At 43.3% G+C, this 27,321-nt stretch overlaps 1 protein-coding gene across 6 annotated transcripts in view; it reads right to left on the bottom strand.

Annotated features, from left to right (window-relative positions):
• The window catches only part of DTNB (dystrobrevin beta), a 350,654-nt gene that overhangs the window by 199,935 nt on the left and 123,398 nt on the right, over positions 1-27,321 (bottom strand). For all 6 annotated transcript variants that reach the window (XM_054022674.1, XM_054022675.1, XM_054022676.1 and 3 more), the window contains one exon: positions 7,805-7,929. In XM_054022674.1, coding sequence (XP_053878649.1) covers positions 7,805-7,929 — 125 coding nt within the window. The remainder of the gene's footprint in view (positions 1-7,804; positions 7,930-27,321) is intronic.

The raw sequence follows: 27,321 nt of genomic DNA, 5'->3' as shown, positions 1-27,321 counted from the left end.
AGGATTGCAAGGGAGTAAGATGAGAACCAGTCTGCTCAGAGAAAAAAGAGTTGGTTACTGTAAAAACAAGAAGAGTTGACCAAGAACTGGACAAATGTTTTTAGCAGAAGGGAGTGAAAGAACAGGCCAACAACCAAAATCTATTCAAAATGTATAGTCCTCTTCATCTTTGACTTGTTTCCCTCAGTTCAGACCCATAGGTTAAGTCCCACAGTCTAACTACCGTTAATACAATGATGGCCTGCCACTCGCTTAAGCTAGATATGGTCCAAGCAAAGCTTACTTTTTCCCTAAACCTTTTCCATTTCCATTCTCCACTGTTGAAAACACCATTCCCCCCATCAATCACGTTCACAAACCAGGCATAATTTGTCTCCTCCCTCTCCTTCTCCTCATACCAATGCTGTCACCAAATGTTGCTCCTGCTTCCTTCATAACATACAAAAAAATCTGGTCCTTCTTCTCCTGCCCTCTCGTGAAATAAGATGCATTTTTATCCCCCTGGTTGGTTTAGCCCTGAGTTTCTTTTGGATGCTGTGAATGTATTCTGAATGACAAGGAAGCATTCCTGTGATGTATGCTATTGTTTACTGCGCATTTACCTGAAACCATCAATCTCATTATGTTTAATTTTATGCTAACAGCACAAACACTAGCAAAGCTTACTACGGTTGCTAGAATTAAATGTCACATTTGCATACAATTATTTATTTATTGTGGTTATTAATTACTTTTTAAATTTCCACTACAAAAAGGATCCATATAAACTTAAGTTCCATCACATCACCAGATGAGAGTTCAACATTTCTGCAGATTTTAAACAGCGCCGATTTACCTTTTAACCTGTAAGACCATCAATACCATTATTTTACTCAGATTTAAACACGTTGAAGGTTTCCGGTTAAGGAGCACTCATAAAAAAGATTACCCATTTTTTAATAAATGACATTGGCAAGGAACGATGATTTAATATTTAATGTTTCATGTAATATTTCGTTCCAAAGTTGGTAGGTAGTAATGAACATTGTAAAGGCTGCAGACTAGTTCACAATTGGCCAAAGGTGGCTGGGAAATGAACACTGATGGACTAAGTCTTTAAAACTAGATTCAGACAAACAAGGAGGAAATACCTGGTCTTCAGTACATGTCATTAGCAGAACACTATGCTAGAAAGGGATTCCTCCATCCACTGATGAGTAGAACGCCTATATGCTAATCCACCAGTATCTCTGGTAGCAAAGATCATGACCAAGCTCAGAAAAAAAGGTTTCCGTGGTCTTGACAACCCCATAGTGACCAGGATAGCTGCATTTCTCAACCCTGCTGCAGATGGAGTGGGGTGACCCTTTCTCTGTAACCTTGTAAGTGGCCATCAGGACTATTTTGTGAAACTGAACGAATTCCTACATCTGCAGAGCTTCCTGATCTTACACCATCCACTACATGGTGTTATCCTGTTCACTGACACAGATCAGGGTGGCCTAATTGTAAAGGTTGGTCTGGTACTTTAGCTGCTATCCATGATCCAAAGAAGCATTTTACTTTCTTGCTTTTATGATGGAACTGTAAATGTCTGAGGCCTGATTTATCTTTGCAGAATGACGATGAGATAATTTTCAACAGCTAGGATTCTCTGCTAATGGTATGAAGAGTTTTGATGGTCAGTACATTCCCCCCTTCAAAAAACCATTAATCATGAACCAGATTGTGCCTGATCCTGTTCAGTTCTGCATGGTGGGTGTGGCAGAATGGACTAGAAGGACAGTCAAAGGGAAAAGACAGGCTGTACATGGTTATCCTCCCCTTGCATCCATCACTTGAGCCAGCATAACACCAGGGGTAGAGTGCACAGTGCACACTTTCAAAAGGTGAAGAACCTGCTAGTCCAGTGGTTCTAAAACTTTTGTACTGGTGACCCCTTTCACAGTGCAAGCCTCTGAGTGCGACCTCCCCCTTATAAAGTAAAAACACATTTTTATATAGTTAACACCCTTATAAATGCTGGAGGCAAAGCAGGGTTTGGGGTGGAGGCTGACAGCTCACGACCCCCCCATGTAGTAACCTTGTGACCCCCCTGATGGGTCCCGACACCCAGTTTGAGAACCCCTGTGCTATTCCAGCAGAGCCCCGGAAAGAATTCTCACTGAGTAAGGGAATTTCACTAGCAGCTATTGTTGCAGCACAACTCCTTCACACCTTCTCTACATTGTGAGCTGTGACTACAGCTCTAGTCTGGACCTAAATGCCAAGGGATTATATATCTTTAAAAAAATAATACTGTTTCATCATAGTGTATATTCTCATCTATATGGACTGGGAGTAGTCAATGTCTTTATAGAGTGACATGAAACTATACTCCCTGAAGAAAATGTGGGAGGTAAATACTTTTAAGCTATTTTCCTTGAATATAGTATTTTTATTTGTATTACAGTAGCAACTCAAGGCCTGAACCAAGATCGGGGGCCCATTGTACTAGGAATTGTAAGAGTAAGAGACAGTCACTGTTCTGAAGACCTAGCTGGCAAGGGTGAAAACAGAAACAGAGGCACAGAAAGGCAAAGTGACTTGTCCAAGGTCACACAGCAGGACAGTGGCAGAACTCTGAATAAAATGAAACGGTTACTCACCTTCTTGCAACTGTTGTTCTTTGGAAGGGACAAAGTATTTGTGTTCCACAATCCTGGCGGTCGGCGGAATTGAGGCCGGGGTCTGCCACAGAGTCATGATGTTACTCTGAATTGTCTTGATTAATGGCAGAGCTACCCACGATGGACCTTCAGGAGTAAGAATGTCCACCATGGGGTCCTCGGCCTCGACCACTTCCTGCGCTTGCAGTCCCATTTTATGGGCAATCCATCTCAGAAGGTCCTCATGTGCCCTGTGGTCAATTGGAGGAGGGCCCGAAGCTGAAGCCCCTGCCACAGCCTCGTCAGACGAGGTGGCCAGAGGAAGTACCGGATCCTCCTGTTCCTTCGGCTCCCTGACCTCCTCTTGGTCAGTGCCTGCCCCTGTGGCGGCTATAGCCGAAGTGGCCATAGCCTGACCCTGCAGCTGGTCCTGTGCTGGAGTCGCAATGGCAGCGACCTGAGCCTGAGGGGGCGGCTGGGTGAGGGTGGCTTCGGATCCCTGAGGTGTAGGCCTGTCCCTGGCAGAGTGAGATTGTTGGTGTTCCGAGGTAACCGACCGTGAACCCCATGAAAGGGAGGCCTGGGCCTGATGGTAAGCCCAGTGAGTCGATAAGGACCATTGTGCTGCGGGCTGCCACTGCCTTCGCCGCCTCTCAGACCTATACCAACGACGCTGGGAATAATATGAGTCACCGTCGGAGTCCAAGGAAGTGGATCCAGATCCTGATCGCAATGACCAAGGCAGTGCCAAAGGGCCATGCACAGGAGACCGGTGTCAAGCCAATGAGACGGTGGACTGGTGCCGGGTCGACCTTTCCGGAGACTGGTGCCCAGTATCCGATGTCGGTGATCGAGGACGAGGGCCCAGTGCCGTGGATGAGTGGCTCTCACCGTGGGTAGCTCTCACCGATGGCAGACCGGTGCTGGAGAGGGGGAGCGTCGCACTGGTGTTGGAGATGCTCTTACAGTGTTTGATGCTGGGGTGCGGTGCCGTGGCGATAGCGACTGGGAACGGTGCTGCGGATGGTGCCATGAGAAGTTACTAGAGTCGGAAATCTTGCTCCTTTTTGGTTCTCGGCCGAAAAATCCTACACATTTTGTACTTCTCAGTCTGGTGCGCCTTCCCCAGACACTTTAAGCAAGAGTCGTAGGGGTCATTAATGGGGATAGGCTTGTTGCGAGCAACACAGGGCTTAAAGCCCTGGGGTCTCAGCATGCCCCAGAGCCCGAGGAGGGGTTAGGGACTGGGGAGACATCCTGCTCCCAAACCTTACTATCTAATCTACTATGTAAGCTAAAACAAGTAACTAGAACAACTAACGAGGGAGAAACACTAAGGAAGGCCCTTGCTGAGCAAGTGAATGTTGTTCCAACGGCTGTCATGTATGGTAAGAAGGAACTGAAGGGGGGTCGGGTTGGCAGGGTCATATATTGAGTGCCATGAAGGTGCCACTCCAGGGGGCTCCACAGCCAATCCGACGGGAGCTGCTAAGGGAAAACTTTCCGATGACCACGCATGCAGCGTGCACACACCGGATTGGAATCGATGTGAACAAGCACTTGAAGAAGAACCAGATTTTTATGACACCCAATCCAGTGTCCTCACCATTGGACTACATTATCCCTTGTCTAAAACTTTTGGAGTTTCCCATATCTCAAACTATACAGAAGAGTGAAGTGTATGAAGATAAGCAGTTTTGTAGGTTTCACAAAGGTTCCACACGTGACTCTGAAGATTAGGTTGTTATTTAAATGGGAATGTACTCATTTGAATTGAAACATGATATTGCATGTTTGGGCAAAAGCAAGAACAGATCAAATTAAATCATCTTTAAAGAGGATGATAATTAGTTGAAAAATGTGTTAACAGGTATTGGTAGTAATTTGGACATCCACTTGAAAGGAAACTGAAATGGTTAAGTATCCTTGAAATATTTAGTTGGATTTCAATTAATAAATTAAAGATCCTGGTCTTGGTTGTGAGGGTTTCCATCTGTGCTGTTCTACAGCATAATATGTCATCTGAGTGGCTGAGTAGTATTAGGCCAGGTTTTGAAGGGAATGGACTGCAGGGCCTGGCTGGAGTTAATGTGCTGCACTAAGTGAAGCTATCCAATGATGAATGTGTTTTATAGAAAGAAAGATGGGGAAAATTCAACCACTAAGTTCTTGGCACAGATTCATTTGATCCATTAATCAATTAATGTCTCCAGCAGAGGACAGAAATAATTCAATGTATTTGTTAATCTGTGCCATAGATAAAACTTCCACTGGTAGTTTTGGAATTAGATCCTGAAACCTTTATTTACACAGTCATATTAACTTGAAACTACTTGCATATATTCTTTTCATGTAGAATCACAGAATAAGGTCCTTCTTTCTGAACAATACTGTTTTTTCCTTGTAAAAGTTAGCTGGTATCAAAATGGAGGAACTCGGTGAGAGAATCCAAAGAGGAAAACGTGAACTGACATTGATCCACGATGATCTTGGAATTATGTGAAAATCTAAACAATGCAGATAGTAAGTATCACTTGCCACCAGACCTCACCTACGAGCTTAACAGCTCAAGCTGGTTTTCCACAACATGTCTCAGCCAGTCCATGTGGTTAACTATTGTTTCTAATATTATGGACAATTTTCTTCCTGCTTGTTTTGTTAACATGGGGAGTCATTAATTTACGATAACATACCACTTCTGACTCTAAAATGAAGAGTAGCACTAATAGAAATGTTCTTTTTCTGAACCCAATTTAACAGAGAAAAGTAGAACAATTATATCCCATTAAAGCAGATCCAACAACTCCGGCTGCATAGGATTAAAACCACTGTAAGCATGTGACACAAAAAGTTGATACAAAAACTGGAAAAGAATCATGTGGCCAAGAATGAATTAGTATAGCTTAAAAATATAGCTTTCAAAAAGTTCAAGAATGGACTATAGTAGGTACCATTTCCTATTCCTACTTACATTCATGTCAAGCTACAGTATCTTCTGTGTTCTTTATAAAGGGGAAGACAGATCAGCATTCCACTATATTATAATCATCATCATTACTGTACTACTCTCACCTTTCCAATAGTCCGTATTTTGACAGACTAGCCTCCAGCTCTTCTTCAATGACTGTCAAAACAGTTAAAAGGGGATGATAAAAGGGTCTGTCAATCAAAATCACAAGGCATTAGTAAAGGTCAAAGTGGAACTGTTCAATATTAAACTTTCAAAGACCAAGACACTAAAATTCGGATATCCTGGTTTTCAATTCAGAGACTGTAAAAAGAAGAGAAAACCTCTTAAGATGAATCTATCTTTCTGACAAGGACAAATGAAAACAGCAATGGTACCAACTTAATTCAGTCTTAAAGCTGCAATGTTGGTGTCCTTACTGAATATTGTATGAAACTAGAGTCTTCAGTTTTATTTAAATGATGTCCCCATAGCTTTGCTTCTCTTCCCTTGTTTTTCTCTGAATTATTTTGCTTAATTTTTGCCGACATGAAAAACCTGTGACTTTTGCAAAACGTAGTGTGGTATTAATCGTTGTCTCTTTACCGGTCAAGCTTATTACATGTATATGCTGACACAATTTCAATTATCTCATGAATTCTGATTTTGATGTCCAGAACTGATAAGACCAAGAAGCGAAAATACCAGATTGATCACAGATCTGCCAAATTGTAACAATATGACATTGTCTCTTTGGTAAAACCATTCTGCCAGCTTCACAATAAAGCCACATTGAAACCATAGAGAACACCACTGAACAGAAAAGCATAGGAGACCAATCAGTGAGACAAAAATAAATAACTTGTGAAGCTAAGGTCCACAGCAAGCCACAATTTTACACCAGGCTCAGGGCAACCACCAGATACTTTAAGAGTGTTCTATAAAATATGAACTCAGAAGTAGTTACAGCCTTTAAATGACAGTTTTGTTTATGCAGTTTAATGACAAGCAAAATAAATAAGACGGGACCTGATCTGACATGGCTTTGAGTAGCTCAACTCCCATTCACGCGTGTGAGTGCTGAGGATAATCAGTACTTTGTAAAACTGAATTCTTAATAAATAAGCACAAATAGAATATAATAAAATATATGGATAAAATCCAGAAAATACATGATCTATAAATAAACATACTCATCCTGAAAATCAACTGCAATAAGACAGATATCATGACCTTTAATATTGCCTCTCTATCACCAATACGGATAGAGGATTATTTTCTCACAAATGTAGAAACATTCACGTACTTGGGCAGCACCATCAGCCAGGACAGTGGAACAAGCCAGGACATCCGTAACAAAATCAATAAAGCCAGGAACACCTTCAGGAGCTTAAATACAGTCTGGAAACCATCAAAATACACCACCAAACCCAAACTCAAGATTTATCAGAGCCGCGTACTTTCAACACTACTTTATAGTGCAGAATGCTGGGGAATGAGAAAGTATGACATGTCCAAACTGTCTTCATTCCATACAACCTGCCTCAGAAAAAACCTCCGTATCTTTTGGCCCAGAACAATCTCAAACCAAGATCTATTGACACAGGGCAGCCAAGAGGATCTGAGCACCATCATTGACAGGAGGTGTTAGAGATGGATTGGCCATGTGCTTTGGATGGAAACTAATTCCATCACCAGAGTAGCAATAAGACGGACACCTGAAGGCAAGCGAAAACGAGGCCGCCCGAAAATAACATGGTGAAGAGCTGTGGAAGCTGAACTGAAAAACCTGGGGCACAGCTGGGGAACCCTGGAAAGACTTGCCAGAAACAGACAGGAGTGGAGGAGCTTTGTCGCTGCCCTAAACGCCAGAGGCGTAATGGGAACATGATGATGATGACGACCTATACAGTATGTATCAATCATTCTTCTGCTAACAGAATATTTATTTAAGAACATAAGAACGGCCATAATGGGTCAGACCAAAGGTCCATCTAGCCCATTTACTTATTTAACATTTTTCCAGAGAACAAACTCATGTAAAATGATAAATCTGTTTAAGGGATCCTTTCTAACTTACAAAACTACATCTCATAAAAACTCCATGGTGACTCCAAATGGAACTAAAAAAACAAATTCTGCAGTTAAATGCATCCGCAAACAGCTACTTTGGTATCAATTTAGTTTTAAGTTTTGATTAAATGAAAGACACATACAAATGGATACTCACACGATATGAGCAAGATCAAGTGGCTTCTCTGGCTGTTCAGGAAATACAGGATGAGGTGGTTCTCTAGTGGGCACACAACCAAGAGATTTACTAATTGCATGGCTCAGCTTCTTGGCAGGCGATTTCTGTTTTTCAAAGAAAGTCAAACAATGAGTAGATCAATCTGTGCAAGGAAAGAGCACAGACGTTTAAAAATATCCCACATTAGAAAATCTGTGTGTAAATACCATATCTAGCTGATTAGTACGAAGTCATGCATCCAGTACAATTCAGACCCTGGAAACAGGGTGAGTGGCTGAATTAATCTCTACATTCCTATTGAGCTGGAATTTTGAAAGATGGTCGACTCATTCATTAGACTGCTAAATCAAGAAATATCCCAAATGTGAACTCTGACCTTCCTATCAGGGTCACACCAAGAGGTCATTAATCTTTGGCATGGTATTTCAGCTATTCAGTGGCCTTTTGAGATATAATTTTGAAATATGATGCACCCATCAGAACCTGCCACCACCTCTCCCTTTAGAACAAAGGAGGTGATGCTTAAACAGAAGAAGGAAAGAAACACTTAAGGATACTTAGTCAAGATCATCACAAGGGTGGACTATTCTTAACTATCAACAACTACTCTGTTTTTTGTCTTTTAAGGATTTACATCACATTCATATATGGTAGCAAACCTGAGAGGAGTACTGTCAGGGATAGAAGCAAGCCACGTGGGCTTCACCCCAGAAAGACTGAAATGAAGATGATAACTATTTGTGACGCTCTGTGCCTTGGGGAACCCCCTGCACTCCCATGTCCATCCTTATAATATGATTGTGGTATCCAATGCAAAGTTTGTCATGTCAGGTGTCTTCGTAAGGCTGATGATGCACTGAGCATTATTGTTATAGTAATGTTATAGGTTGTAATTTCATGTATATAGTTATGAGGCTGAAAATGTGTCCTCATGGGTTAAGCCTCATCTTGTCTACCATAAAGAATTAGTTAAATAAACCCAGTGACAGTGAGACTAATTACTTTTTCTAACTTATTAATGTATTATTGAGTTTAAAGTAATGTTTTTGTGTACCAAATATGTTATCCTGTAAAAAATGGGGGAACATAATTCCCACATGTTTAATGGAATAAGGGGACCGTCTCTTTGACCAATATATTTCTTATAATATTGCCCACCGTCCTTCCATGATCCCAAATTCATAAACATCCCTGAATTCTCAGCAGTTGTGAGTCCCCTCCATTTCTCACTCACCTCCACTGACTTTATAGTTGACTCCCCAAAAAACACCCTCTTCACCCTTAATATTTTTGTCCCTCTCCTATTGCACCATCCATTTAAATAACCATCAACCACTTCTTCCATCCAAGTCCTGTGCTGCTGAAAATCTGTGGAGAAAATCCAGGGATCACACAGACTACCTCCACTACAAATTCACCCTTTCCTCCTTCAGGGTTATCTTCCACTAACAGCTGTTCTCTTTCCCTCCCCCATTACGATTCACCCTATAGCTTCCATCATTTGTCGCCCTCCGCTCTATCCTCAATCCTTTTCCCCAGGATTCTTCTCAGGATTGCACTGACTTGAAGATCAAACAGTTCAGATTTGATCACTTTCCCTCTACCCTTACGTCTATCACTCATGCATCACTTTTGTGTCCAAGTGCTACCATCTCATCACTGTTTCTTTCCCTTTTCACACCCTTTCCCTCCTGTCACTGACTGATGGTCATTCACTTAATTCTCTATTTCCCTTACCGCAAACTGTCCCCTCAATTTTCTCTGCTTCACCCTCAACCTCTCCTTATAATCTGACTCTTTCCACTCAAACTACAACCCAGGCTCCAGTATTCTTCCACTGTAAAAATAAATAAATAAATAACCCAAACAGCTTTTCAACCCAATTGCCTCTCCAACTACTGTTCTACTTCTCTTTACCTCCTGAATGGGCTATTTACATCCCTTGCTTTTACTTTCTTCTTATCTCACTGAATCCTCTCTCCTCTCCAATCCTGCTTCCTCCCTCTGCACTCTACCAAACTTGCTCTTTCATGATCACTAACCATCTTTTTCTTTTCCAAATCTAGTGATTTCTAGCCCACCCTTTTCCTTTGTACTTTTCAAAACTAATGATTACTCTCACGTTGAATCCTGTCCCCCTGCCACCTTTGTTTCTATAGCACTGTCTTCTCTTGGTTCTTCTCCTGCTTCTTATCAGTCCATCAATGTCATTTGCAGAGCCCTGCGTGGATACAAAATTTGTATCTGCATCCGATCTGCAAACATTGTCTGTAGATATCCGCAACTGTGTAGTAATTTTGTGATGCCAAAGAAGTCCATTATGAATTAATTTAAAGCCACTGAACGCAAACAGTATCCCACTTGGATGTGAGTCTCTGGAACTGACAGTGTAACAAATTAAAGTAGTAAGAAACCTTGCTTCTCATCCCATATTAATCAGTGGAGAAAAAAATGTATTCTCTGTGCTTTCAAATTTAAGGCATTAAGAAAAGAAGAGTACTTTGTATCAAATTTATACAAATGACAAGTATTAATAGTTAAGAACTGCAGTCTCACCTTTTCTAAAATAATGAATTGGTTAAATAAAACAGTGACTGAGACTAACACTCAAAAGGCCCCAGTCAGGATCAGGGGCCCATTGTGCAAGGCACAGTACACATCCAGAGGTAGACATTGTTCCAGCTTCAAAGAGTTAAAGATCTAACTAGCCAAGTGAATCAGATGAAAAGAATGAGCTAATACTACAGAGAGGTTACATTTCCTCACAGCTTCTAATAGCTTTAACATTAGAAAAATGTGCAAATGCACACTTGGCGATTCTAAAAAAGATGCCTCAGAGACAAGCTTGTTTCCACCCTTGTGCTTACACGTGCAGTTATCAGCAAGATTCTAAACATTTTCTACGTCTTCACCAATATCATTCTCACGTTAACCTTAAAAGCTACACATGGCTCGTGACTGTAAGCTGCATAGGAGTGGTCACTGAGAAGCAAGACACAAGAGTCTCTCCCAAAACTGTACTGGGTGACAACAGGTTAGTATCTCTCAGTCATACAAGAAATTGTTTTTAAGACCTGGTCTATACTACAAAGTTTTGCATGCACAGCAGTGTGGTCTAGGAGTGTGAAAAAAATCACGTACACCCAGCCAACACAGCTATGCCAGCAAAACTCCCAGTGTAAATGCAACTATGTGTACAGAAGAGTGCTTCAGCTGGCATAGATAATGTTGTTTGGGGAGATGATATAGCTATGCCAGCATATGTCTTCTGATGACTTATGCTGCATCTACACTACAGGACTCAGCCAGCATAGCTAACCAGCCAAGGGAGAAATTGGTTGTGAATCTGAAGATTGAAGGTAATTTGGGTGAAAGTTATCATGAAATGATAGATTTCAGTATTCTAAGGAAGGAAAGGAGTGAGAGCAGCAGAATAAGGACAACAGACTTCAAAAAGGCGGACTTTAACAAACCCAGAAAACTCGTAGGTAAGTTTCCATGAGAAAAAAACTCTAAGGGAAAAATAAGTTAAGGAGAGTTGGTAGTTTCTCAGAGACAATATTAAAGGTAGAACAGCAAACTATCCCAATGTGAAGGAAAGATAGGAACAATAGTAAGAGACGACTATGTCTCCATCAGGAACTCTTTAATGGCCTAAAAAAAAAAAAAAGAGGAATCCCACAAAAACTAGAAACATGGACAAATTACTAAGAATACAAAAAAATAGCACAAGAATGTAAGGACAAAATCAGAAAGGCTAAGTCACAAAATGAGTTACACCTAACAAGGGACATAAAAGGCAATAACAAGAGGGTCTTTACAGACATTAGGAACAAGAGCAAGACAAACGAAAATGTGAGAACTATTAATGGATCACATGAAAAAGGTTGTGGGATTTAAAGCCTATTTTACTTCAGTCTTTATTAAAAAGGTTAATTGGGACCAGATGCTCAACACACTTAATATTAACTACAAGGTGGAAGGAACAAAAGCCAGAATAAGGGAAGAACAGGTTATAGAATATTTAGACAAATCAGATGTATTCAAGTCTGCATGGCTTGATGAAATTCATCCAGGTACTTATGGAAATAGTTGGAGGAATCCCAGAAGCATTAGTGGTTATCTTTGGGAACTCATACAGGACAGGTGAGGTCCAAGAGGACTGGAAAAGGGTAAACATAGTATCTATCTTTAAAAAGGGGAACAAAGGGGACCCGAGGAACTATACAGCAGTCAGCCTAACTTTGAGATCTGGACTGATACTGGAACAAATAATTCAACAATCAATTGGTAAGCACTTAAGAGGATAATAGGGTAATAAATAATAGACAACATGGATTTGTCAAGAACAAATCATGCCAAATTAACCTAAAGGACCTGGGGATTACAGTGGATGAGAAGTCAGCAGTGTGCCCTCGTTGCCAAGAAGGCCAACAGCATATTGGGCTGTATTAGTAGGAGCACTGCCAGCAGATAGAGGGAAGTGATTATTCCCCTCTATTCGACACTGGTGAGGCCACACCTGGAATACACCGTCCAGTTTTGGTCCCCCCATGACAGAAGGGATGTGGACAAATTAGAGAGAGTCCAGCGGAGGGCAACGAAAATGATTAGGGGGCTGGGACACATGACTTACGAGGAGAGGCTGAGGGAACTGGGGTTATTTAGTCTGCAGAAGAGAAGAGTGAGGGAGGATTTGATAGCAGCCTTCAACTACCTGAAGGGGGTTTCCAAAAAGGATGAAGCTCGGCTGTTCTCAGTGGTGGCAGATGACAGAACAAGAAGCAATGGTCTCAAGTTGCAGTGGGGGAGGTCTCGGTTGAATATTAGGAAACACTATTTCACTAGGAGGGTGGTGAAGCACTGAAATGGGTTCCCTAGGGAGGTGGTGGAATCTCCTTCCTTGGAGGTTTTTAAGGTCAGGCTTGACAAAGCCCTGGCTGGGATGATTTAGTTGGGGATTGGTCCTGCTTTGAGCAGGGGATTGGACTAGATACCTCCTGAGGTCTCTTCCAATCTTAATATTCTATTCTAATTTCCTTCTTTGACAGCATTACTGGTGAAGTGGATGGCAGGAAGCTGTACAAGTGATTTATCTTCATTTGTCTTCATTTATCTTCATAATGTTTTTGATACAGTCCTATATGACATTCTCATAAACAAACTGGGAAAATGGGTCTCGATGAAATTACTAAAAGGTGGATGCATAATAGATTGAAAGACCGCATTCAAAGAGTAGTTAGCAGTGATCAAACTGGAAGGTCCTATCCAGTGGGATTCCACTGGGTCTGTCCTGGGTCTAGCACTATTCAATATTTTCATTAATGTCTTGGACAATGGAGAGGAGAGTACGCAAAACCTGCAGACCATATCTCTGCTGCTATGATGATCAGTACTCCCACAACACACCTTTTAAGATCCCTAGGTCCTACACACACCTATCACAACATGTGGTGTATCTCATCCAGTGCACCAATAACAACTATGTGGGTGAAACCAGACAAACACTACACTTTTGAATGAACTCACACAGAAAAATGATAAAAGACAAAAACATCATCTCACCCATAGGTGAACACTTTTCACAAAATGATCACTCTATATCTGACCTCTCTGTCCTCGTCCTCAAAGGAAACCTGCACAACACCTTCAAAAGATGAGCCTATGAGATTACACTCATAACTTTGATAGATATTAAAATGATGGACTTAATAAAAACCCAATTTATGGTTTATTACAACAATCTGTAACCTAACTCCCCTTTTTTGTCCTATAACTGGAGAGATGTCAATAGGCCACTTCACCTTGAATGGTCTCTTATCCCAGGTCTACACTAGCGGGGGGGTCAACCTAAGATTTGCAACTTCAGCTACACGAATAGCGTAGCTGAAGTTAGTGTATCTTAGGTCAACTTACCTGGCCGTGAGGACGGCGACGAGTCGACTGCTGCCGCTCCCCTTGTCGACTCCGCTTCCGCCTCTCGCAAGCTGGAGTTCCGGAGTCGACGGGGAGTGCGATCGGGGATCGATTTTATCGCGTCTACACTAGATGCGATAAATCAACCCCCGATAGATCGATCGCTACCCACAGATCCAGCGGGTAGTGAAGACCTGCCCTTAAATATGTGTTAACTACTTATGCCAATCTGTTCCACCTTGTATTTAGCTGTGACACTCTGAGGCCAGGTCTACACTGCCAGTGTCTCTGGACATCAAGGCACTTTGCAGTCTGTTCCTTGTAGGTCCCAGGTCTCCTTCTCAGGCCACTGTAGCACTCTATGTCAGGGGTTCCCAACGCGGTGCCCGCGGGCGCCATGGCACCCGCCGGGGCTTCTAAGTGCGCCCACGTATTGGCCGGCGTACGAGCATCCGCCGAAATGCCGCCGAGAAGCAGCGTTATACAGAGGCGTCGCTGCAGAAATGCCACCAATTTTTGGCGGCATTTAGGCGGTGACACCTCTGGATGACGCTGCTTCTCGGCGGCGGCGGCGCCTATTGACGTTGCTGCTTCTCGGCGGCATTTTGGCGGATGCTCGTCCACCGCCACGCTCCTCCGTGGTTCATCGTCTGGTGTGCCAGACGAAAAAGGTTGGGGACCCCTGCTCTATGTGAAGACAAGCCCTGAGTATCTTTCCCAGACTGGAAGAAGAGCCCTGTCACTAGAAAACTTGTCTCTTTTACCAAAAAAAGTTGGTCCAATAAAAGATATTACCTCACTCATGTTGTCTCTCTAATATCCTGGGACCAACACAGCTACAACACTGCAAACATATTTCACATGAAGTCTAACACAGCTCTTGTATTTATTTGAGCATGGACACAGTTTGCCCTCTGCTGGGGAAAGAAACTATTTAAAATTGTACTGAATATGACCCTCTTCACTTGGTTTTCAGGGCACCTGGCCAATATTGTTACAGTTAAGAATTTTATAGAATGATTTGCAAGTCACCTTTAAAAGATTTTATAGGGGACAGTAAGTGAGTTAATAATACAAAAGAAGGGTTTCTAAGAGAGAAAAATGCTCATAGGACCCTATTGCAGCTATAAGTCCAGCACAGGCAAACTCTAAATTACTTAGGACAGTGAGCTTCTCAGGACAGGGTTTCTTATGTGTTTGTACAGTGACTAATATAATGGGGCCCTCATCAGGGCCCAAGACACTACCACAGTACAAATAAACAACTACATTTACTTTTAGTTGTATTATTAATAGGTTCTCAGAGGCCGTTGGATTAGAATGCTCTATAAATCATAAATATTCTATTCTTCTTCTGAAATAGAAAGTGTTTTAGAAAGAACAAGGCATTACTGCACTGAAAAAGAGGCTTCCAAAAGCTACAGCTTTCTAGCTGGTTTCAGCAATTTCAGAAATTGCTCTTCTGACATAGAATATACTCACCACAAAGGGGTAACACCTTGACTACCTTACTGCAGCAAGCCAAACAAAAGCTTTTTTTTTTTAATAACATCACCCATGTTTAAATCAGTTTTCTAATGTCAATGGCCTGATTTTCAGACATGCTGAGCACTCACAATTAACAGGTCCCAACAACAACAAAAAGTCAAAATATTCCAGAAGTCTGTTCATAAGAAAAGACTTTGAAATTGTAACTAAGTAAAATATTATTCAGCTAAGCATAACAACCAGTTTATTTCTTCATCAATGGGACTTTTCCTTATAAAAATACTCTAGACATTTCTACCTGAACTTGCATATTTGTAATATTCAGTTCAAAATATCCTGTATAACCCAGTAACTCTCTGGGGTTGTGGCTTTGCCCTAGGTGTCCTCCCTTTCCCTTCCTCCAGACAAAAAGGGTGGAGTGGGCCCAATCAGCCCTCAGTTCCTTCACCCCTATAAAATCCAGGTGTTACAGAACTCTGTAGTAGTAATGAGGAGGGGGGTCAAGGAATCTGTGGACAATGCATCTCAAAGAACCACAGATACCATTGTATATGTAACCGTTCTTTCTTCAAGTGATTGTCCACATGGTTTCATTCTTGGTGGCTAAGAAGTAGTTATCTATTTACTTGGAGATGGATAAACGGAGTCCTACTTGACTAATGATTGACAGACAGCCTTACCAAAATTGTCATCTGATCTGGAAGCCTGCACTATGGAACAGTGAGCGGTAAATATGTGGCTCACACTCCATGTAGCTATTCTATATACCTTCGGTATGAGAATGTTCCCCACACAGACAGTAGAGGCTGCTTGAGCTCTAGTGAATTAACTCATGTGTCTAGGAGGATGTTTCTTGTCTTACTCATAACAAGTTCTTATGCAGTCAGAGACCCACTTGGATCAACGCAGAGTGGATACAGGATGCACCTGGACCCTGTCAGCAAGAGACAAACAGCTTAGATGTGTTCCTGAATATTTGTTTCTATCTGAATAAAATGACAATGCTCTCACTACATCCAGTGTGTGAAGCTTTGTTTCACTTCCCGTAATGTGAGGCTTAAAAAAACTGGGAGGTGAATGGACCAATTTATATGGTTTTCTGATACCTCCTTAGGCAGGAACTTAGGCTATGGCTACACTTGTGTAGAGTACAGGCACTCTACATGTAGCTACATGTTACAGTGAAAAGCAGGCTGTGTCCACACTTACTTTTCACTGCTGTGTGCAGCTACATACTGCAGTGAAAGGCCCGGCAATGGCTTTCCCTGCTGCCAGAGCCTCTCACTGCAGTGGGGAAGAGCAGTGTCGACACAGAAGGCACTGCTTGGGCAGACAGAGAGCCCTTGTAGAATACATATCTTGGGGATTCGGGCATGTAGGGCACTCTTCTACTCACCTATGCCGTTCTCCCCAGCTGTACTGCTATCTATACTCATGCTACCTGGATGTGCAATGTCTGTATGCTACACACCACTGTAAGAGTAGACATACCTTTACGGTAAGATATAACGTTAACCCTGTCCTTGAGAAAAACAGTATAAAGATCTGAATCCTTCCTACCCTCTGGCTCATGTAACGACCCCCAGGAAAGCAGTTTTCAGGATGCTGACAGAGATGGACTAACTCACATTTTGAGACACCGCTGAACATAGGCGCCAACTCCTTGGGTGCTCCAGGCTGGAGCACCCACAGGGAAAAATGAGTGGGTGCTCTGCACCCACCTGCAGCCAAGCTCCTCCCCCCCCACCTCATTCCTCCCCGCTCCTCCGCCTACCTCCCAGCGTTTGCCGCTGCCAAACAGCTGTAGCAAGGTCTGGGAGGGAAGGGGGAGGAGCGGGAACGTGGCGTGCTCAGGGGAGGAGGCGGGGCCAGGGGCAGAGGGGGGGTCAAGCACCCACCGGTGCCAGTAGAAGTCTGCACCTATGCCGCTGAAGGTCTCCCCGAGTCTGCATCGATTTCTCCAGCAGGAAAATTTCAACTTTGCCTCCCTTGCTCTCTGGCTGCACTTGCAATAAAAATGACCATGGAATGATGTTCAAGAATGTATTCTTCCCAAAGACATACTAACACTGAGGGCAACCATTTTGATGGATATGGCAGCGTAACATGAAAAATGGTTGCATAGGTCTTAACACTTGGTGACTGGCTGTCATAATTCTAGAACTCTTGTATGGTGGGAGGAGGCTACTTAAAATTCACTAACTACAATACATTTTTAATAGGCCACTGAGAAAAAGAGAACTTAATTAACTATTCTAATGCTAATTAATAACATTAAATAACTAAGCTAAGTTAACCGCACAGTGCACAAGAGAAGCAGACACTACCAACATTTCAGTCTTGCAGCTACAGGCAGTAACAAGGAACTGAGGGGTGACAAGAGCCCCATTTAGGTGGCAGGTAGGACTGTCAATCGATTTAAAAAAATTAATCGTGATTAAGCGCACTGTTAAAAGAATAATGGAATACCATTTAAATATTTTTGATGTTTTCTACATTTTCAAATATATTGAATTACCACACAGAATACAAAGTGTACAGCGATCACTTTATATTGTTTTTGATTACAAATATTTGCACAGTAAAAACCAAAAGAAATAGTATTTTTCAAGTATCAGAGAGGTAGCCGTGTTAGTCTGAATCTGTAAAAAGCAACAGAGGGTCCTGTGGCACCTTTGAGACTAACAGAAGTATTGGGAGCATAAGCTTTCGTGGGTAAGAACCTCACCTCTTCAGATGCAAGAAGAAGAAGAATCTTCTTGCATCTGAAGAAGTGAGGTTCTTACTCATAGACTCATAGACTCATAGACTTTAAGGTCAGAAGGGACCATTATGATCATCTAGTCTGACCCCCTGCATGCTGCAGGCCATAAAACCGTCCCTACCCCTTCCCTGGACTCTGCTGTTGAAGTCCCCAATCCTGTTTTAGGTGACTTCAATCGGCAGAGACCCTCCTGCTAGAGATCCCTGCCCCATGCTGCGGAGGAAGGCGAAAAACCTCCAGAGGCTCGGCCAATCTGCCCTGGAGGAAAATTCCTTCCCGACCCCAAAAATGGCGATCAGTCAGACCCCGAGCATATAGGCAAGAGTCACCAGCCTGACCCCTGTCAGCCATTATACGATTTACCTACCATTGTTTGGTTTTCCTTGACTACTATGTTTTACCATTAAACCATTCCCTCCATAAATTTATCTAACTTAATCTTAAAACCAGACAGGTCCGTCGCCCCCACCGTTTCCCTCGGAAGGCCGTTCCAATATTTCACCCCTCTGACGGTCAAAAACCTTCGTCTAATTTCAAGCCTGAACTTCCCCACGGCCAGTTTATATCCATTCGTTCTCGTATCCACATTAGTACTAAGCTGGAATAATTCTTCTCCCTCCCTTGTAGTAATCCCTCTAATATATTTAAAGATAGCAATCATATCCCCCCTCAGCCTTCGCTTTGTCAGACTAAACAACCCAAGCTCCTCTAGTCTCTTTTCATACGACAGGTTTTCCATTCCTCTGATCATCCTAGTGGCCCTTCTCTGCACCCGTTCCAGTTTGAGTTCATCTTTTTTAAACATGGGAGACCAGAACTGCACACAGTACTCCAAGTGAGGTCTCACCAGCGCCTTGTACAACGGGAGCAGGACCTCCTTATCCCTACTAGATATACCTCGCCTAATGCATCCCAAGACAGCATTGGCTTTTTTCACCGCCACGTCGCATTGTCGACTCATAGTCATCCTGCGGTCTACGAGGACCCCTAGGTCCTTCTCCTCTTCCGTTACTTCTAACCAATGCGTCCCCATCTTGTAACTAAAATTGTTATTAGTCATCCCCAAATGCATTACCTTACACTTTTTACTATTAAATTTCATCCTATTTCTGATACTCCAATTCACAAGCTCATTCAAGTCTCCCTGCAGGATATCCCTATCCTCCTCCGAATTTACAACGCCTCCCACCTTCGTATCATCCGCAAACTTTATCAGCCCACTCCTGCAATCGGTCCCGAGGTCAGTTATAAATAGATTAAATAAAATGGGTCCCAAAACCGAACCTTGAGGCACTCCACTAGTAACCTCCCTCCAACCCGACAGTTCACCCTTTAATACGACCCGCTGCATTCTCCCCATTAACCAATTCCTTATCCACCTCTGGATTTTCATATCGATCCCCATGTTTTTCAGTTTAACCAATAGTTCCTCATGGGGTACTGTATCAAACGCTTTACTGAAATCCAGGTATATTAGGTCCACCGCATTTCCCTTATCTAATAAGTCCGTTACTTTCTCAAAGAAGGAGATCAGATTCGTTTGGCACGATCTGCCCTTCGTAAAACCATGTTGTAATTTATCGCAATTGCCACTAACCTCCAGGTCCTCAACTAGTTTCTCTTTCAGAATTTTCTCTAACACCTTGCACACTACAGATGTTAAACTAACAGGCCTGTAGTTACCCGGATCACTTTTTTCCCTTTCTTGAAAATAGGAACCACATTAGCTATTCTCCAGTCTAACGGGACCACCCCCGAATTTACAGATTCATTAAATATTATCGCTAACGGGCCTGCTATTTCCCGCGCCAATTCCTTCAATATTCTCGGATGAAGATCGTCCGGTCCTCCCGACTTAGCCCCATTAAGGCAATCAAGTTTTGTTTCTACCTCGAATACGGTAATCCCCCATCCCGAATGCCCCTCTGTAGTGGTGCTAGTATCCCTAATACCTTCATTGGCCTCATTAAACACCGATGCAAAATATTCATTGAGATATTGCGCCATGCCTAGATTGTCTTTAATCTCCTCTCCGGCAATAGTCTTCAGCGGTCCCACTTCTTCTTTCTTTGCTTTCTTACTATTTATGTGGCTGTAAAACCTCTTACTATTGCTTTTAATTCCCCTCGCTAGGTCCAACTCTACACGGCCTTTGGCCTTTCTCACTCTATCTCTACATTCTCGGACTTCACTAAGGTAAGTTTCTTTACTAATCCCTCCCCTCTTCCACTCTTTGTACGCTTTCTGTTTTTTCCTAATCACCCCTTTGAGTCGGTCGCTCATCCAGCTCGGTCTAAATCTCCTGCTTTGTAATCTTTTTCCCTTTTTTGGAATGCAGGCCTCCGACAGCTCATGCATCTTTAACTTGAAGTAATCCCAGGCTTCTTCTGCCTTTAGATCCCTTAATACGTTTGCCCAATCCACTTCCCTTACCAGTCCCCTTAATTTGTTAAAATTGGCCTTTTTAAAATTATAAACCCTAGTCTTTGACTTAATTCTGTTACTCCTCCCATGTATTTTAAACCGAATTAGCTCATGATCACTGGAGCCCAAATTGTCCCCCACTAGCACTTCCTCAACGAGGTCCTCACTGCTTACCAGAATCAAATCTAAAGTGGCCTCCCCCCTCGTCGGTTCAGCTACCACTTGATGAAGGAATTGATCAGCAAGCACATCTAGGAACATCTGAGCCCTATTATTACTACTAGCGTTTGTGCCCCAATCTATATCCGGGAAGTTAAAGTCCCCCATAATTACACAGTTTCTATTAGTAATTACTTCTCTAAACACATTAAATAGTTCCTTATCCATATCCTGGGTCGATCCCGGCGGTCTATAGCACACTCCAAGCACTATCCCCGGAGAGGCTCTAGTAGTCCTTTTACCCAGTGTGAGTATTGCCCAGACGGACTCTGTGTTATCTAATCCATCCACTATTATTTCTTTACAGCTTATTTCACTGTTGACATACAATGCCACCCCCCCACCTTTACCTTTGTTCCGGTCTTTCCTAAACAGCGTATACCCCTCCATACCTGTGTTCCAGTCGTGACCGTCATTCCACCACGTTTCTGTTATTCCTACGATATCCGGTTTCAGCTCTTGGACCAAGAGCTCCAATTCCTCCATTTTATTACCTAGGCTTCTCGCATTGGTGTATAAACACCCTAATGTATGTCGTTTAGCCTGTCTCCCATTAGTAGCACTATATGTTGCGGGCCTCCTTGCGCCCGTCCCCCCTGTCCTTCCTATGTCCAATCTCGTCTCCCCGGCTATGTCTCCTCTCATTTTACTCACCTTTTCCATACTGGAATCTGGCGTGGAGATTAACTGTGCATCTCCCAACCTTCTCCCCAAACTTCCTAGTTTAAAGCTCTTTTGATAAGATGAGCCAGCCTCCCTCCCAGAAGTCTATTTCCTTCCCTACTCAGGTGAAGCCCATCCCGCGAGAACAGGTGTCTGTCCCCAAAAGCCTCCCAGTGGCCATACATCCCAAAGCCCTCCTTATAGCACCACTCCCTTAGCCAAGTATTTATTCTCACAATCCTATCAGCCCTTTGCTGCCCTTCCCTCGGAACGGGCAGAATCCCACTAAAGATAACCTGAGCCTCTATCTCCTTGAGCGTCTTCCCCAGCCTGGCATAATCTCCCTTGATTCTCTCTAACGAGAACCTAGCTGTGTCATTCGTTCCTACATGAAGGATTATCAAGGGGTTCTTACCTGCTCCTTTTAGGATCCTTTTCAACCGCAGGTCCACATCGCGTATCTTTGCGCCCGGGAGACAGCACACCCTTCTGTTCTCCGGGTCCGCCCTGGTCACAGGCCTGTCCAATCTCCTCAGTAATGAGTCTCCAATTACATACACCTGCCTTCGCCTGGCAACAGTGCCATCTAGTAATCTAGTCTCTAATCCCTCTAGTCCTGACCTGAGCCTGTTCCTATCTTCCCTAATGCTCCCCCTTATGCCTTCCTGAATCCTCCCGGGGCCCAGAATTGGTGCTGTCTCCATCAACTCCTCCCCTCTCTCTCTCGGACTAGCTGCTCTTCTCTTCTTCCTCACTCTCCCACCTTCAGCTGCCACCTGCTGCCCCTCCACCTCGCTATCCAAACACTCGAACCTATTCCTGAGTTCTATTCCCCCCTCACTGGCCCTTCTTTTCCTTGGCCTGCTTCTGACAGTCACATGGTTCCACCTCCCATGCTCTCCCCCTTCCATTCCCCTATCACCCTCCTCTGCCTCTACCTGCGCCGCAGGGCGTTCTCCTTCAGCCCCTCCTTGCCTGTCCTCCATCAGCTGCTCAAACCCCCGCCTAAACTCCACCAGGGTATCTACCTGCATCTCTAGCCCCTTAATCTTTTCCTCCAGTAACACTATCAGGCGACACTTCATACACACATACCTGTGTTCCGGCTCCCCTGCTAGGACCATATACATACCACAGCTTCCACATGCAGCCATCTGCATTCTGTCTGCTGCTGCTGCTTGGCTCATGCCTGCTGGGCTCCCTGCCCACGGTGCCTGTGGACTCAGAGCACACACCACACCTTGCCCTCCTGCCTCCCCCCTTACCTCCCCCTGCAAACTCCCCCGTTAGCCGCCCTGTTTGCTGCCTCCGGTGCCACTGCTCGCAGCTGTGCCGCTGCCTGGGTGGGCGGCCGCTTTTATGGGCCCCCTAATCAGCCAAGCCCCGCCCCCTGCTCAGGCCTCGGCGTCCGTCCCAGCACCCAGCCCCTGCCGGCCCCTACAAACCAAAACAAACAAACACACAAGAACACCCAGGAACACCCAGGACAGATGCAAATACAGGTACCTTCTCCTCCAATGAGAACTCCCTCTCAAACTCCCCTGTTAGCCGCCCTGTTTGCTGCCTCCGGTGCCGCTGCTCGCAGCTGTGCCGCTGCCTGGGTGGGCGGCCGCTTTTATGGGCCCCCTAATCAGCCAAGCCCCGCCCCCTGCTCAGGCCTCGGCGTCCGTCCCAGCACCCACGAAAGCTTATGCTCCCAATACTTCTGTTAGTCTCAAAGGTGCCACAGGACCCTCTGTTGCTTTTTAAAGTATTTTTCAATTCACCTAATACAAATAATGTAGTGCAATCTCTATCGTGAAAGTTAAACTTACAAATGTAGAATTATGTACAAAAAAAATAACTGCATTCAAAAATAAAACAATGTAAAACTTTAGAGCCTACAAGTCCACTCAGTCCTACTTCTTTTCAGCCAATCACTCAGACAAACAAGTTTGTTTACATTTGCAGGAGATAATGCTGCCCACTTCTTGTTTATAATGTCACCTGAAAGTGACAACAGGTGTTTGCATGGCCCTGTTGTAGCTGGCATCGCAAGATATTTACATGCCAGACACACTAAAGATTCATATGCCCCTTCATGCTTCAACCACCCTTCCAGGGGACATGCGTCCATGCCGATGACAGGTTCTACTCAATAACGATCAAATTTTCATCACTTGTGTCAGATGCCACCAGCAGAAGGTTGATTTTCTTTTTTGGTGTAGTTCTGTAGTTCCCACATTGGAATGTTGCTCTTTTAAGACTTCTGAAAGTATGCTCCACACCTCATCCCTCTCAGATTTTGGAAGGCATTTCAGATTCTTAAACCTTGGGTCGAGTGGTGTAGCTATTTTTTAAAATCTCACATTGGTACCTTCTTTGCATTTTGTCAAATCTGCAGTGAAAGTGTTCTTAAAAGGAACAACATGTGCTGGGTCATCATCCGAGACTGCTATAAGATGAAATATATGGCAGAATGCGGGTAAAACATAGTAGGAGACATACAATTCTCCTCTCCCCCAAGAAGTTCAGTCACAAATTTAATTAACACTTTTTTTTTTTTTTTTTTTTTTTTTTAAGGCACATCATCAGCATGGAAGCATGTCCTCTGGAACGGTGGATGAAGCATGAAGGGGCATACAAATGTTTAGCATATCTGACACGTATATACCTTGCAATACCAACTACAACAGTGCCATGCAAATACCTGTTCTCAGTTTCAGGTGACATTGTAAATAAGAAGCGGGCCGCATTATATCCTGTAAATATAAACAAACTTGTTTGTCTTAGTGATTAGCTGCACAGGAAGCAGGACTGAGTGGACTTGTAGGCTCTAAAGTTTTACATTGTTTTGTTTTTTTGAGTGCAGTTATGTAACCAAAAAAAAAAAAATCCACATTTGTAAGTCGCATTTTCCCAATAAAGAGATTGCACTACAGTACTTGTATGAGGTGAATTGAAAAATACTATTTCATCATTTTTACAGTGCAAATATTTGTAATAAAAAATATAAAGTGAGCACTGTACAGTTTGTATTCTGTGTTGAAACTGAAATCAATATATTTGAAAGTGTAGAAAAATATCCAAAAGTTTTTAATAAATGTCAACTGGTATTCTATTGTTTAACAGTGTGATTAAAAGTGCAATTAATTGCAATTAATTTTTTTAATCGCAATTAATTTTTTTGAGTTAATCGCATGAGTTAACAGCGATTAATCGACAGCCCTAGTGGCAGGGCATGAGGGCACCTCAGACAAAGGCAAAGCCCCAACAGACACTGCTAGCTAAAAAGAATCCAACATCACATGCACGAGTACTGAGAGTGCAATGTGTGGAGATGATTACTCAAAGAATTCCCCATTGATATGGGATCAGAAAAATGCATCGGGTTATTAATGCTTGTAGTGTTGTTGAAGCCATGTTGCTTCCAGGATATGAGACACACAATATGGGTGAAGTAATATCTTTTGTTGGACCAATTTCTGCTGGGGGAAAGGAAAAATATTCAAAACTTCAGAGATTGTTTTCAGGGGCCGAGTGGCTAGGCAGCAGTTCTGCAGAAAAGGACCTAGGGGTTACAGTGGACAAGAAGCTGGGTATGAGTCAACTGTGTGTGTTCTTGTTGCCAAGATGGCTAACGGCATTTTGGGCTGTATAAGTAGGGGCACTGCCAGCAGATCAAGGGACTTGATCATTCCCCTCTATTCGGCACTGGTGAGGCCTCATCTGGAGTACTGTGTCCAGTTTTGGGCCCCACACTACAAGAAGGAAAAAAGAGTCCAGTGGAGGGCAACAAAAATTATTAGGGGGCTGGAGCACATGATTTATGAGTATCAGAGCGGTAGCCGTGTTAGTCTGAATCTGTAAAAAGCAACAGAGGGTCCTGTGGCACCTTTGAGACTAACAGAAGTACTGGGAGCATAAGCTTTCATGTGAAAGAACCTCACTTCTTCAGATGCAAGTAATGGAAATCTCCAGAGGCAGGTATAAATCAGTGTGGAGATAATGAGGTTAGTTCAATCAGGGAGGGTGAGGGGCATTGCTGGCATATGATGGCATATATAACATTGGTGGACGTGCAGGTGAATGAGCCGGTGATGTTGCAGCTGATCTGGTTAGGTCCTGTGATGGTGTTGCTGGTGTAGATATGTGGGCAGAAATATCTACAACATCACCGGCTCATTCACCTGCACGTCCACCAATGTTATATATGCCATCATATGCCAGCAATGCCCCTCTGCTATGTACATTGGCCAAACTGGACAGTCACTACGCAAGAGGATAAATGGACACAAGTCAGATATCAGGAATGGCAATATACAAAAACCTGTAGGAGAAAACTTCAACCTCCCTGGCCACACAATAGCAGATGTAAAGGTAGCCATCTTACAGCAAAAAAACTTCAGGACCAGACTCCAAAGAGAAACTGCTGAGCTCCAGTTCATTTGCAATTTTGACACCATCAGATCAGGATTAAACAAAGACTGTGAATGGCTATCCAACTACAGAAACAGTTTCTCCTCCCTTGGTGTTCACACCTCTACTGCTAGCAAAGCACCTCACCCTCCCTGATTGAACTAACCTCATTATCTCCACACTGATATATACCTGCCTCTGGAGATTTCCATTACTTGCATCTGAAGAAGTGAGGTTCTTACCCACGAAAGCTTACGCTCCCAGTACTTCTGTTAGTCTCAAAGGTGCCACCGGACCCTCTGATGATTTATGAGGACAGGCTGAGGAAACTGGGATTGTTTAGTCTGCAGAAGAGAAGAATGAGGGGGGATTTGATAGCAGCCTTCAACGATCTGAAAGGGGGTTCCAAAGAGGATGGATCTAGACTGTTCTCAGTGGTACCAGGTCACAGAACAAGGAGTAATAGTCTCAAGTTGCAGTGGGGGAGGTTTAGGTTGGATATTAGGAAAAACTTTTTCACTAGGAGGGTGGTGAAGCACTGGAATGGGTTACCTAGGGAGGTGGTGGAATCTCCTTCCTTAGAGGTTTTTAAGGTCAGGCTTGACAAAGCCCTGGCTGGGATGATTTAGTTGGGGGTTGGTCTTGCTTTGAGCAGGGGATTGGACTAGATGACCTCCTAAGGTCCCTTCCAACCCTGATACTCTTTGATTCTATGATCTGAAGAAGAGCTCTGAAGCTCAAAAGCTTGTCCCTTCCACTAAGAGAAGTTGGTCCAATAAAAAATATTTCGTGACCCACCTTGTCTCTCTCACTTTATTAAAACATTCAGACATGGCACCAGGACTTTGCAACAGCCTAAAAATCACTAGAGTGGAACATGAGTCAGGAACAAAACTCACTGTAGACCAATTGCTGCTGCAGTTTTAAATACACACGTGAAGAGAGGCGGGATGGTTTTATGCTTGTGAAGTCTGATTATTTCTCAAATGTTTTTAGATTTCCAGAAGGAAAGTACTAGAGAAGTGCAAAATATTATTAAAAACATCAAAGAGTCTTGTGGCACCTTATAGACTAACAGACATATTGGAGCATGAGCTTTCGTGGGTGAATACCCACTTCGTCGGATGCATCTATAAGGTGCTACAGGACTCTTTGCTGCTTTTACAGATCCAGACTAACACGGCTACCCCTCTGATATTAAAAACATGACATTAGTGCAATAGCTATGTTGCAAACTAATATCCACTATATATTCTATCACTCAGAGATTTTAAAGCCATTGATAATCTAGTCTCTGCTTTCTAGGATACGGTCCCCCATTCTGGGACTGTATATCAATAACAAACAAAATGTCAGGCCAAATTCTGACCCAGTTCATAGTCAAAGTAAACTGACTGTGAGTTAATGATTCTGGGTTGGATTTTCAGTGGAGCCACTCTGCAGTCATTCAATGAAGCCTCAACTGATCTGAAGCATCACTAATCCACTTGTCTTACCTCTACCCCCACTCTCCTATGCTCGTTGCATCCCAAGTTAACCCAGTAAAACCACTCTTAGTTAGGAAGTGCCTGCAAAGTTGTACTCCACTACACACACTGACTCTGCTAAAACCGCTTTTTTTGTT

This window comes from Malaclemys terrapin, chromosome 3 (assembly GCF_027887155.1).
Source record: "Malaclemys terrapin pileata isolate rMalTer1 chromosome 3, rMalTer1.hap1, whole genome shotgun sequence".
Classification (NCBI taxonomy): domain Eukaryota; kingdom Metazoa; phylum Chordata; order Testudines; family Emydidae; genus Malaclemys; species Malaclemys terrapin.
This window is presented reverse-complemented; position numbering and strand designations above follow the sequence as displayed.